The sequence below is a fragment of the Mauremys reevesii genome, linkage group 3 (assembly GCF_016161935.1).
Source record: "Mauremys reevesii isolate NIE-2019 linkage group 3, ASM1616193v1, whole genome shotgun sequence".
Classification (NCBI taxonomy): Eukaryota; Metazoa; Chordata; order Testudines; family Geoemydidae; genus Mauremys; species Mauremys reevesii.
Genome location: NC_052625.1, coordinates 18319422 through 18332557, shown reverse-complemented (window position 1 = coordinate 18332557; position 13136 = coordinate 18319422). Strand labels below are relative to the sequence as shown.

The window sequence follows — 13136 nt, the reverse complement described above, 5'->3', positions numbered from 1 at the left end:
TGGGCCTGCGCACCTCGCATGCGCGTAGTCGCCACAGGCGGGTTGGGGCGGCGCGGGCGCGCAGTATGTCGGGCGCGGGGCTGGAGAAGCCGCAGCTGATCACGCACGTGCAGCAGTCGCTGAACTACACCGTGTTCGAGTGCAAATGGGTCCCGTGCAGCGCGCGCCTGCTCTGCCTCGGCAGCGTCCCGCGCGGCACCGGCGTCATCCAGCTCTACGAGCTGCAGAGCGGCCGCCTCAGCCTGCTGCGCGAGGTGAGTGCCCGGCCGGCCGGCGCGGGGTCCTGCTCACGCACTGACACCCCCCGCCCGCGGTAACCGCTGCACCTGCTCCCCGCGGCCGGGTCTCTGCTGGTCTCAGGCCCGTGGCGCTCCCGGCCCCGCCCCGCCGGTGAGCTGCTCTCTGTCCCCGGGGTGCCAGCGGGCCCCAGGACAGTCCTGCCCCTCCGGGACGCACCGCCCCGGCTCCGCGAGGCCTGGTTGCTATAGCAACGCCGGGGCACACGCCGGGCCTGCGCGGAGTTAGCTGCGGAGCACAAGCCCCTGCCCGCCCATCCTGCCCCCTTGCCGCGTGGCAGCACAAAACCAAACGGCCCCACCGCCGCCAGGCTGTCAGCATCTGTGCTCTAGTCTGTAAAGGCGGAGCCTGGAAAACTGCGGGGAAGGGTCCCGCTGTTCTCTCACATCCGGACAAAGGGAAGATGGAAGAGATCTGTCAGGCCATTTAGTCCTTCCCCCTGCAGCCATCCACAAGGTGCATGAATTTAACTTCATAAGCTACCTTTTAATAGCACCTTTTGGGCTTTTCTACACTGGCACTTTACAGCGCTGTAACTTGCTCAGGGGTGTGAAAAAAACACCCCCATGAGTGTTGCAAGGTGCCAGTGTAGACAGTGCACCAGCGCTGGGAGCTATTCCCCTCATGGAGGTGTGTGTTTGTTTTTAATAGTGCTGGGAGAGTTCTGTCCTAGTACTGTGCCACGACTACACAGCCACGTTAAAGCGCTGCTGCGGCCAGCACTTTAATGTTGCTAGTGAAGATGTGCTCTCAGTCTCAAATGACCCCAAAGTCATCTGGTAAAACATATGTAGCAGTGAAATGCAGTCACCGCTGGAGTGAAGGGTGGCAATCAGATTGCACACAGGATGTGTCTAAATGTGGATGGGGGAGGAAGGAGACTATTGCCAAGGTAAAAAATGTAAACAATAACCTTTCAGGCCAACTTTATGTATCATAAAAAGGCAAAAAAGAACATAAACCCAATTAAAAAACCAAACTTTTAAGGGCATCTTTAAAATGCGTCTACTTCAGTGACAGGTATTAAATTGATATTTCCTAGAAACTGGTTAGTTTCTTTTCTCACTTTGTGCTGCTGCCACAACAGCATACAAGCTATATACTGCATTAATTGTGGGAGGGTGTGACGAGATGGTGAAGGAGTGGTTCCACTGAAGCTCTTTTAAAATATGGTTAAAATTTTCTTCCAAGCAACTTCAATGGCATTTAAATATCCTAGCTGTATTGTATAGAGTTCTTTTCTCCCCTCCCCCTCATTAAAAGTAATACATTAGAAATGTGAAAGGAACATTTTAATTTTTCTCCTTATCTTTTAAAAATTAGTCTGACTTCTCACTGTTCAACTCAGGATGGCAAAAATCTTCTGTCTAACATATTTCGCCTCAAACCAAGAAAAAATATTTTTTTGTTCTTGTAATTAGAGTAGTACCTTCTTGCTGCATTTGGGGTTCTCAAGGATTTTAGCACACACCTTGCAGTAATGCTGGCTGCTAATTTGCTTCCTAAAATCAGCTCAGGTAGCTTTTTATGCTGTACGTATATAATAATGTGTTATCCAGTGCACTGTTCCTAATTGAGTTTTTACAAATCAGACTGTACTTTATTTGGATTTTAGACCAGGATGTGCTGCGAAAATTTTAACAAGCGCTCATATATTTCCACCTCAGCCATGTCACCACCTCCATACAAGAAAAAACAATCCATACTCCTCCCTTATCCCCAAACTATAATATGCATCTTCCAGCCCAGTACTCATTGACCTTAAATGCTTCTCACTAACTTGCTGAGGTTCCTCTAGCTGGATCCTCTACCTGGCATCTTTTCTGTTCATCAGTTGTGGTGGTGAAGGGGAAATGCCACCTCCCTTCTAAATCAATTTCTCTCCATTACTATCTCACAACTGTGCATATAGCCAGGCTAACGATTTTGGGAATGTTATTGGGACACCCCCAGATTTATCTGATCCTTGTTAAGAGGGATTGGGGTGGCTGGGCATCATTAGGTTTCAACAGCCTCCTGTTGTGGAGGTGCAGCCTAGTTATACTGTTGCCTGCTCTCACGTTGGGAAGGTGCGGTTTAAAGCTCCAGCTCCTGGATTCATGTGATCTTGGGAATCTCATCTTTAATTTAAAAAAAAAAATCCTAGCGCTCTCGGCTGTGGAGAAAAGTTTGAAAATGTGACCCTGAGTGCTTAAAACCCAGATGGCAAATAAAAAGAACTTCAATTTTTTTTAAATCTCATCATTTTGGGAGTCTAATTCATGATTTTTGATCCATTGAGCTTTAATAATCTTTTTGCATCAGTTTATTAGTTAGACTTGAAAATGATATCTTTTCAAGTAAAATTCTCAAAACTTACTGTTTGTTTTTAAATGAATGCCAAAATTCTCCTTCATAAGGTCCACTGTTTGGCCATATAGCTAAGGACTTTCATGAGTCCTCTCCACATTGAGTGGTTGTAGGTATTAAGTCAGTAGCTACATGTGTACATTGTTGATGACACTAGTTATACAAGGTTTCATCAATTTTAGGCACCATGATGGCTTTTTTAGGTGCGCAGACTACTACATGGAGCACCTGTTTTTTAAATTGAAGTAACCTTTGAGGAGTTACTAATCTGCAGTAACAATTGTGCCTCAGTTGTATAAAGAGAGTTTAAGATCTACAGGGACAATAGTACATAAACTTTCTCAATTTATAGGGTTCTGTAGGGATGCAACATAGAAGGCACACAAACAGTGTTGCTCCAGACTAATAGAAAGAATGGCTTAATTATCTCTTATGTTCATGCTAGCAGATCTATGAGAAGAACTAAAATTCCCTCTGCTATATATTTGCAAATCAGTAGAGACAACAGCCTTTGAGTATCATTAGTGAGAGGGGTAGAGGGAAGGAGAATGAGTGATTATTTGTTTAAAAGTTCATTAAAATCAAATCCACACTGTGGTGATATGAAATTTTAAAATCATAGAATAAACTAAAATGTGGTATACCTTTGCCAAAGAATATTTCATTTGCATTTCATACTAAATATCTTATTGAAAGTTCACGGAAGCCTGCTAGTAGTGTGGCTTTCAAGCAGCTGCTTATCCATTGTGTGGTTTTGTTGAGATTTTTTTAATATGCTGACAAAAAATTTACCCTTTTTAGATTGAAAAGGCCAAACCTATTAAATGTGGAACTTTTGGTGCTACATCTCTACAGCAGAGATATCTAGCTACTGGGGACTTTGGTGGAAACCTTAATATATGGTAAGAATACTAGCTCCTCTCAGGACACCCCTTACTGAACATGATATACTTGAACTCACAGTTTGGGCCTATTGTATTTGCCCAATTTTTGTGTGTTTGTCTGTATTATAGTTGTGCCTAGGGACCCCAGTCATGGATCAGATCCCCTTGAATACTAGGCACTGCATATACACTCAAACAGAGACAGTCTCTGTCTGAAGAGTTTACATCCTAAGTAAAACTACTGAGCAAAATTAAGACAAAACAAAATATTGTTGATTCATTTAAATCTTCTGTCTCCAGGTAGCAGAAAGCTGTTCCTATTCCTAAAGGTTCCTCTTGTGGAAAAGAGCCTTTTAGGTAAAAAATAACAGCCATATATGTTCTAGCAGTTTCTAAAATGAGGTTTATTTTTAACGTTTAATTTATAGTTCAGATTATGAATACTTTTTTCTTAATGCTTTGGATATTGTCACCAACAGCCCGATTCAGAGAACATGTTCAGATTAATACAAGTAGGTAAATATTTTGAAAATATAAAAGGAAACCTTTACAGACTTTCAAAATAGATTTTATTTATCTGATACAATTTATTAGCATTCCACCCAGAGACTAGTGACAGATTCCATTTCACTGGAATATTAAGAACGGTATTGATAGAGAGTGACTGTTAGTTTGTATGGTTGCTCTTTAAATGACAAGGAATTGAGGAGAGACAAAGCAGAATTGGAAAATTAGAAGAAAAATAAGAACCTGGGAGGATTCCAGATAGACGACCAGTATTAAAGCACAAATGATGGACTTTCCTTTAAAGATGAAGCGCTTCAGGCAGAGAACTGGTTAAAATGGATCCAAAGGGTCATCTTAAATCCCCACTGAAAATACAGTTAGATACAACATTTTGTCCAAGTCCATCCTAATAAGCAATATTAAAAGTTTGTAATGTGGGGATTCTAATTTTTTGGAGTTGTCCTAGGCTATTCTAAAATTTTTATACCAAATATAAATTTGAGTAGTACAATGTCACACAACTTGTAGGATAGTGAGGAGTTTAACGTAGAAAAATGAATTGAATAGTAAAGCAGATATCCTCAATAGTGTGTTATGTGGCTCTTCATGTTTGTGGGTGAATTGACATCTGTATGCACTGTTCCCTTTAACCTGTATTGTTGTAAGCTTCCAGCTGCTTGGCTTCAACATGCTTTTTCATAAATGACATTCAGTACCTAGATATAGCAATCAGGGAAATAACCCACTTCCTTCCCTGATGAACCCCACCCATGTACTTATTCGCTACACTGATACTGATTTGGACTCTTAATACATTCCATGAGTGGAGTACCCGAGCCCACTTACCCACTGATGCTTTAAAAACTCCCGCACCCCAATCTGGGTCTATACTGTTTATATGGGCACGTCTTCACTACCCGCCGTATCGGCAGATAGCAATCGATTCCTCGGGGATCGATATATCGCGTCTCATCTAGACGCGATATATCGATCCCCGAATGAGCTCCTGTCGACTCCAGAACTCCACCAACCCAAACGGCGGTAGCAGAGTCGACATGGGGAGCCGCGGACATCGATCCCGCGCAGTGAGGACGGTAGGTAATTCGATTTAAGATACTTCGACTTCAGCTATGTTATTCACGTAGCTGAAGTTGCGTATGTTAGATCGATTTCCCCCCGTAGTGTAGACCAGCCCTAAGACATGTATGTATCTCGTGATCCTTGTAACCAGTTCCTGTAATCCCTCATCATTCAAGCCTGACCCCAGATGTACAGTACCTTCCCTCTTAACTTGTGTATATTTAATTTTAAACATTAACTTTAATAAAAATTTTAAATCTGTTCTCTCAAAGAAATTTCTGCTTCACAGAACTTAGCCAGCTTTAATTGCATTCTGATCCCTAATTGAGGGAAATTATTTTCTTGTTCATTCCGACCAGTGATTTGTGCAATACTGTCTGAGACTAGCTGATTTTTAAATGATTGACTAGTTAAGGCACATAGCTGCCAGGGCAGATTCATTTGCACGGTCAGAGTGAATAGTCAGATGACTATTAGAGATCCATACTTTTTTTTTTTTTTTTGAGGTAATAGAGCAATTTTGAACAGCCTCAAAAGTAGATGAAATCATACACATGAGTGGGGAAACAGTTTCACCCTTTTCCGTTTTAGACCTTTCTAGAAGAAAGCCTCATGGTTGTAACTTTGCAGTTTTGTTCTCAGCGCAAGTCTGAGCCATCATGTTGCATTTGTAGCCTACATTCGGATACAGCATTTCCTCCCTTTTGTACAGTAAAGTAGAGCACCATGGAACACGTATACAATATACTGTCTGTTCTTTTCTATTGTCTAGGAACTTGGAAGCTCCAGAGATTCCAGTATACTCTGTGAAGGGCCATAAAGAAATCATAAATAGTATAGATGGCGTAGGTGGCTTAGGGATTGGAGAAGGAGCACCAGAAATTGTGACTGGGAGCCGAGATGGTGAGTTAGCAAGCCTTAACGTTCCTTAATCTTTGCCAAGAAAATATTATTTAGAAGATTTGATTGGAGTTTATGGGCCCAGTCCTCATTGACTTTATAAGAAACTTTAAAAACTGACTTAATCCTGTTGTGAACTTGATTATAGCCGAACAAGATAAAATACAGTTTAGCCAACTCATGTGGGGCCTAGAAGGAATTGTTTATCAGCAGCTTATCTGGTTGGGAACATCCACTGCCTTAATTTACCTTCTTCCATGTCAATCATAGTGCCACATTACTGGTGCTTTTGAACTAACTCTCCCCTTCTAGAGTCTGGCTTATCAACCTAAATAACAATTCAGCTCAAAGCAAGTCTTCTAGATCACTCTCCAAGACTTCACAGTCCTTTCAAGCCCTCCCCAGATTCAAACAGTTTCTTTCCCTGATGGTGCAGGGCCAGTGAATGGGCTTCCTCCCACACTCTTCTTGACTGTTACTCCAGATCCAAGGCCTCCAGTGTGGCCTTTCTTATAGACCCTCCTAACTGAGGATCCATTGCCCAGCAGGCTTAGCCTCCTACAGGGGTCTCTCTCTTTACTAACTGACTGAGCCATAGGTGTTTCCTATACTGTAGCCATGTCACAGGACTTACTTTAGCTTGGCATGTCCTTCCTACAAGTCCCAGAATGCCACTTCTTAAAGCAGCTAAGCCTTGGAACAAGGCTCAAGGTCACAGCTGCCCTTAAAGGGATAGAGGCCCTGTTACACATTGTCATGCCTTTTTGTGTTCATGTGTAAGGTGGAATGTTTTAAAGCCATTTGCAACTGTTTTTAAGCAGCTGCTGATAGCTATAATGGAGGCAGCTTCTGTATCTACAGGTGGCTCCCGTGACTGCTGCTGTTAGCCCTATGATATGTTGAAAATTGCCCAATGAGGACTGAACTTCGTTTAAAAAAAAAAAAAATCACGGTTTTGAAAACCAATGCAATTAAATGTGGGGGTGGGGAGGAGATGGCAGTTTACACTTGAGTGCCAGTGAGAAAGCTGGTTTGCTACTTAAAAGTTTTGTTGATTGCCAGAGTTATTGATTGCTCCAATCCGTTACCACACCTTGGCAGTTATTTTTCTTCACTTAGTGAATTTGGCAGTGTTGAGGTTGGTCTCTTCAACTATGGGAACCCCTGGTTGCCATCAAATAAGGTTACAACTATATTGCAACCAGATCTATATGCTGTTTGTTCTATTTTGAGTCCAACATGGGACAAAGTTTTCATCGTTCATTTAGAGACTGTAGCAAAAATACCCCAACATCAACATAATGGAGAGTGGGAGGGAAAGAATATGAAATAAGGTAAATACAAACTATGGCAAACGAGCTGTGGAAACTGTATCGCTTCCATGGAGTGATGGGAGGGTTAGAAAGAAGGAAGAAAGCTAGAACTTAAAGCAAACTATATACAATTCTGTTTATCAATGTGAATCATACTATTCCTTAGTTGAAATTGGATAGACTGTGTATCAGCGAACTTTTAAAGTATTGAAACAAATCCTTTTCCTTATTTCTGCTCTGTTTTTCTTTCCGTAAATGCAGTTAGCTTTGTTAGAGATCAGACATGCAAATGTTTGTAATGTCTTCCCTAAAGCAAGTTGAAGAGTGGAGAATGCATACAATATGTGACTGTATTAGTAATCTAAAATCCAGTATAATTATTATTACAGGAACCGTGAAGGTGTGGGACCCAAGACAAAAAGATACACCTGTTGCTAATATGGAACCAGTACAAGGCGAGAGCAAGAGAGACTGCTGGACAGTAGCATTTGGTAAATTGATAAGCTTTTCAGTCTGTAACTCGCAAGCAACAAAATATCTATACATCTGGTCTGCCACTGGAAGCAGGGGTGCAGTAATCAAGACAAATCAAACAAATCGTGACTCTTTCTGTTAAACTTTCTGAAGCAAGAAATGTGATAATGTCCAACTTATACTACTTTCTGTACTTTTTAACCCATGCCATTCTTGCAGTGCCTTTTGGTTATGGGAAATGGCCAATTACTGCTTTTCCTTCCTCTCATATGGCTCTTCTATGTTCAGCTGTGTGTGGGGGAAATAAACTGGGATTTACACTGAAGATATTTAGTGCATCTTTCCCTTTAGTTGTGCATTTTCATTGAGAAATAATCCGATCCTTCTGCCTTTCCTGTTGTGAAGTCTTTACACATGCAAAATGGAACTTCAGTGGGATAACTTGCATAAGTAAAGACTATATAACTACCTTAGTATCTCATACAGTAATTAAGTTTTGTATGGAGATCACCGTAGCAGATGCTGCTTTTCACTGCTCTGTGTTCGTTAGCTTTTGCTTACTACGCAGGTTTGTTGTTCATTGCCTTTTTGCAAAAACTTGCCCAAAACCATCAAAGACAAGTCTTGCAACATACTCTGAAAGCAATCAGGTTTGGACTTAATTTACAGAACGACATAAGGCTATTCCACAGACAATGGCCTCCTGTGGTTGAGGTTTTATCTCTGACGCTGGAAAGGTTAATCCCAGTACTTCTAGCTGCATTGTCCAGGAAGAATTTAGCTGACTCAGTGGGTTGAGCGCCTGTCTCTGATGTAGCACAGCTCCAACTTAAGTGCTTTAAATATTAAGAGCAGAGTCTTGAACTGGGAGCTAATGGAGTGAGCAGAGTATCTGTCTGTGTTTTCAGCCTTTTTCTTGCTAAGGAGACCAGTTGTTGTGTTCTGTACAAGCTGGTATTTTTGGGTTCCTCCATTAGCCAGAGATTCAGTGGGTTAAATTGATCAGCCTAGCGATAAATGCTTGGATTACTGCTGTTAAATCCATAGTAAAAGCTGTAGTTTTTTGGTAAAATAATGAAAGGCATTGCTTATTATTGTTGCTATCTAAATGTTCAGAATTAGAGATGACTCCACTAAGGTCTTGTCTACGTGTACAGTGCTGCTGCGCCTCTGTAACACTTAGTGAAGACACTGCCTATGCTGATGGGAGAGCGTCTCCGTTTGGTGTAGGTACTCCACCTCCCCAAGAGCTAGCAGTTAATGTTAACGAGAGAAGACCTTCTGTCGATATAAAGCTGTCTACATTGGGAATTAGGTCGATATAACTGCATCGCTCGGGGGGGTGGAGTTTCCATACTCCTTACAACAGCTTGTAGTGTAAACCAGGGCTAAGACCCAGAGACTGTGTACTACCTTGACAAGTGATGTGCAGAGCCTTCGCTGGCTTCTCATTATTTCCCTTTCCCTTCAGCATTGCTTAAATCTTGCCTGAATTCAGTCTGAGCCATCTGCTCATCACCCTGCTGCTAATTTCTTTCAGACAGTGATGCATAGGTGATTGTCAGCTGAGAAGGCGTTACAGAGCTCGGTGTCATCAATATATTTTTGGCAACAGCTCCCATATCTCTCAGATCCTTTCCAAGAGTTCTGCAGATACTGAAAATGAGAGAGACAGTTTTGATCTCTGTGGAACTCCATATGTGAGGGCTCTTAGAGAGGAGCTGCTTTCTGTCATAATTTCTTGGGTCCTGTTAGAGAGAAATGATTCATAATAGTGTTGCATCATCCCCTACAGCTAGGTCTTGTAAGCAGGTCAGTAGTGCTCTATGATGGAATGTGTTGAAGACTGCAGAGAGAAGGTCTACTAAAGCTGTCTCTGTGCCGTGCTGTACTGCAAAGTCTGTATATGGTTCAGAGAATAGTCAAATGCTGCATGCTTTTGGATTGCTTATGTGAGTAGGAGTATCAGGATCAGGCACATCATCTGCTGTTTAGAGAACTGTATTTTTAAATTGCATGAATTAAATATATTAGAATATTTTCTGAAAATTTGTTATATTATATAGAAGCAGAGAGAAGTTGTCTATAGTTTTCCAGGCACCAACATCTATTTGAATTGATATGCAGAAATTGGTTATTAGACCCAGGGACATTATTGGTAAGAAGACGCAACCATTTCTGGAGGAGATGCATACATTTATGCAATTTAGGCAGGAATCGGGATGAGCAGTTGGATACTTTTTGTTTTAAAGGGTAGAACTAGCTATTTTGAAGACTACTTGAAAATCAGATCCTTCACCTAACATGTTAATTACAAACGTTCCATTTACTTTTCTGGCACAAATGCAGGTTAAATTTGCAGACTTTAGTTCATGACTGTCTTACAGTGTGATGGGGATAATTTTTTATACATCTAAATAGTTGTCTCTGTATTTCCAGGCAATGCCTACAATCAAGAGGAGCGTGTTGTGTGTGCTGGCTATGACAATGGTGACATTAAATTATTTGACCTAAAAAACATGTCATTGCGATGGGAGACCAACATTAAGAATGGGGTAATGTGTCATAAAGGCATGTTTTAATTTATATTTGTTTGTAATGTGGAAGAATTAAAGGGTCACTGTAACTATTTGAAACCTACTTAGATTCTCACTAGGATAAAATCTATGGAGGATTTTTTCTCCACTGGGCCAACAAATCCTAGTTCATGGATTCTTAGTTTGGGGATCATTCTTTTCTTTATGGCTAGATGGACAACACCCTGAAAGTTATTTCTTTTGTAACTTGGGCTCACAGCAGGGAAGAGGTTGAGAACTATTGTCCTATTTTGTTTGTTTTCAGAGTATGCTGCAGGTCCTATCAGTTTATGCAGGTATTTTGAGAGCATACTGTTTGAGTGGGTTCAGGTGTTTTTAGATGATCTTGTCAAATCTGGTTATGTCTTAAGTCAGTTGCATTCTTATTACCATTGTAAATGTACCTAGAGATTATGATAGCCCATATTTTACAAATCTAAAATAAATGCTTCTTTGGTGATAAGCTGACTTTCAGAGTGAATGTGTGTGTGTTTATATTTCCAGGTTTGCAGTGTGGAGTTTGACAGGAAAGATATAAATATGAATAAACTAGTGGCCACATCGCTCGAAGGAAAGTTTCATGTTTTTGATATGAGAACTCAGCATCCAACCAAAGGTTTTGCTTCCATTTCAGAGAAGGTATGGTATAAGGGAAGGCTGTTCTTGTTAAGGGAGAAATTTCATACTTACTCTTGCAAAGTTGCTCTGGAAACATTGCAAGCTTAAAGTTATTACATAGGAGGTGTGAGGATGGGCTGATTGAATGTTCATTGGCAGTCATATGATGTGATGAGCACCCCATCATCCAGCTGACTTCAGTGGGGTTTGTGAGTGCTAGGTACCCGTTAGCATCAGACCTTAACTTCAGAAAACAGGAATCAACCATATGAAAGGTAACATACATCACTTCAAGAGGTGGAAAGTGGGGAAGGCTTTCTGTATGTTGCTGTGTGGGGGACTCAGGCTCAGCTTCTGCTCCTGATCTACTCACTGAGGAGGAGGGAGTGTTGTCATTCAGCAGAGTTTCCTTTTGTCCATTTAAAGCCAGGGTTTTTGTGGGTGGACTTGGCTAGAAGGATGCTCACCACAATGAGACACTGAGGAGGATGTAAAAGCAGAGAAATGAGATGTGTGGAGGATGTCCACTGCTTGTAGGCAAGGGGGACATAGGCCAATATTGAGTTCTCTCTAGATGTGATAGCCTAGCCTAGAGCACACCACTTGTTAGCTATCAGAGATGATGGTCTTTCCCAGTGCTTTTTTATTCTTATTTATTGGTTTAATAAGTAGATGTGTACCCTGGAAGTTTAATGTAAAAGTGATTGCAATCTAAAATGATGGGATTTGAATCTTCATTGTATCCCAAGATAAAATGAGTTATTCTGAGTCTAGTGCAATGGTGTTTCTCATTCTGGGGACCACTAAGGGTCCCCAGATAAACAAGCAGCTTGTGACTGGGGATATAGGGAGTGGAGGTAGGTCCAGAGAGAAGATCTTCTATACAGTGGTTTACAGAATACAAAAGACGGCGAATCTTTGCCCTAGTGGCCTCTCCCTTCCTCCCCCAATATCTCTTACCCACCATGTTATTTGGTGCATGTCCTGTATGAGTAGCAGTCTTGACAGAGTAAAATTCACTAGCAAGACCAGGCATTTTAATGATAAAATTACTCATGTGACTGTTTTAAATAAATAATAGGTCAATGTCAATATATTATCTTTAATTTGCTTCTTTTTGACATCATCGAAGCTAATAATAGATGAAACGTATTAATGAGAGTACTAGTTTGACCATTTAACACTTAAAAATATTAATTTAGTTGGTGTTCATGGGAATCAAAACACTAAAATGAAAATCCTATCATAATTTGTGTTAAACAATTCCTTTTGGGACATATGCAGCAACTTGCTTACTAGCAAAGATTTATAATTGTCTGAAGCCTTTTTTGGTTTGTTCTGCATCTTACATGCCCTGCTTACATGATTTAGATTTGAATTTTATATTTACTTATTTTTTCATGGCTTTTGTAATACGTTTGATAGCAAATGCTGGTAATTGTTGAAAAGAGTCATAGGCTAGCATTAATAATTCTCTTTATAATGACTACTTCATATCTGAGTACAGAAATCCTGTAGTTCCATGATTTGTGCCTTGCAAGCACATATGCACATGTTTAACATTACTTATCTTACTAGTTGTACTGAAGGTGAATACTCCTTTGAAAGCAACTACTAATATGCTTAAAGTTACTGTAATCACTCACAGATACATTTATCAGGGCTTAAGTCCTTACAAGATTAATCTGTAACTAATTTTTGTCTAACTCTGGTATTTATTAGGCTCACAAATCCACCATGTGGCAAGTTCGGCACCTGCCACAGAACAGGGATATCTTTATCACTAGTGGAGGAGCTGGGAGCCTTCATCTCTGGAAATAGTAAGTGTTCACTATCCAAGCTAAATTAGGTGGAAAAAAAATAACAAATCTACCATGTGTTGTAAAAAGTCTTCCTGGAAAATGAGTATGGGGGCCCATGTTCAAACCAAAGATGTATTTAAATGAATTAAATTACAGATAATAGGTAATTTCTCACACCATGGCAGGACTTGATAATAGAGACTGAAAAAGTCTCTACTGTAACTTGATTGGCATTGTGGGATTACAACAAGGATGAATTTGGCCCTTGATCTTTAACCTAATATAATCAAAATCTAAATTATATTGTCAGTTAATGAGATGTTAAATTGAATAATA

At 40.7% G+C, this 13136-nt stretch overlaps 1 protein-coding gene across 1 annotated transcript in view; it reads left to right on the top strand.

Annotated features, from left to right (window-relative positions):
• DNAAF10 (dynein axonemal assembly factor 10) overlaps positions 1-13136 on the top strand; it is a 117330-nt gene that overhangs the window by 102099 nt on the left and 2095 nt on the right. Inside the window, exons 6-12 of the mRNA XM_039529041.1 lie at positions 3-254; positions 3448-3548; positions 5890-6020; positions 7720-7821; positions 10244-10359; positions 10885-11019; positions 12721-12818. Of these exons, the coding sequence (XP_039384975.1) occupies positions 3-254; positions 3448-3548; positions 5890-6020; positions 7720-7821; positions 10244-10359; positions 10885-11019; positions 12721-12818 (935 nt within the window). The remainder of the gene's footprint in view (positions 1-2; positions 255-3447; positions 3549-5889; positions 6021-7719; positions 7822-10243; positions 10360-10884; positions 11020-12720; positions 12819-13136) is intronic.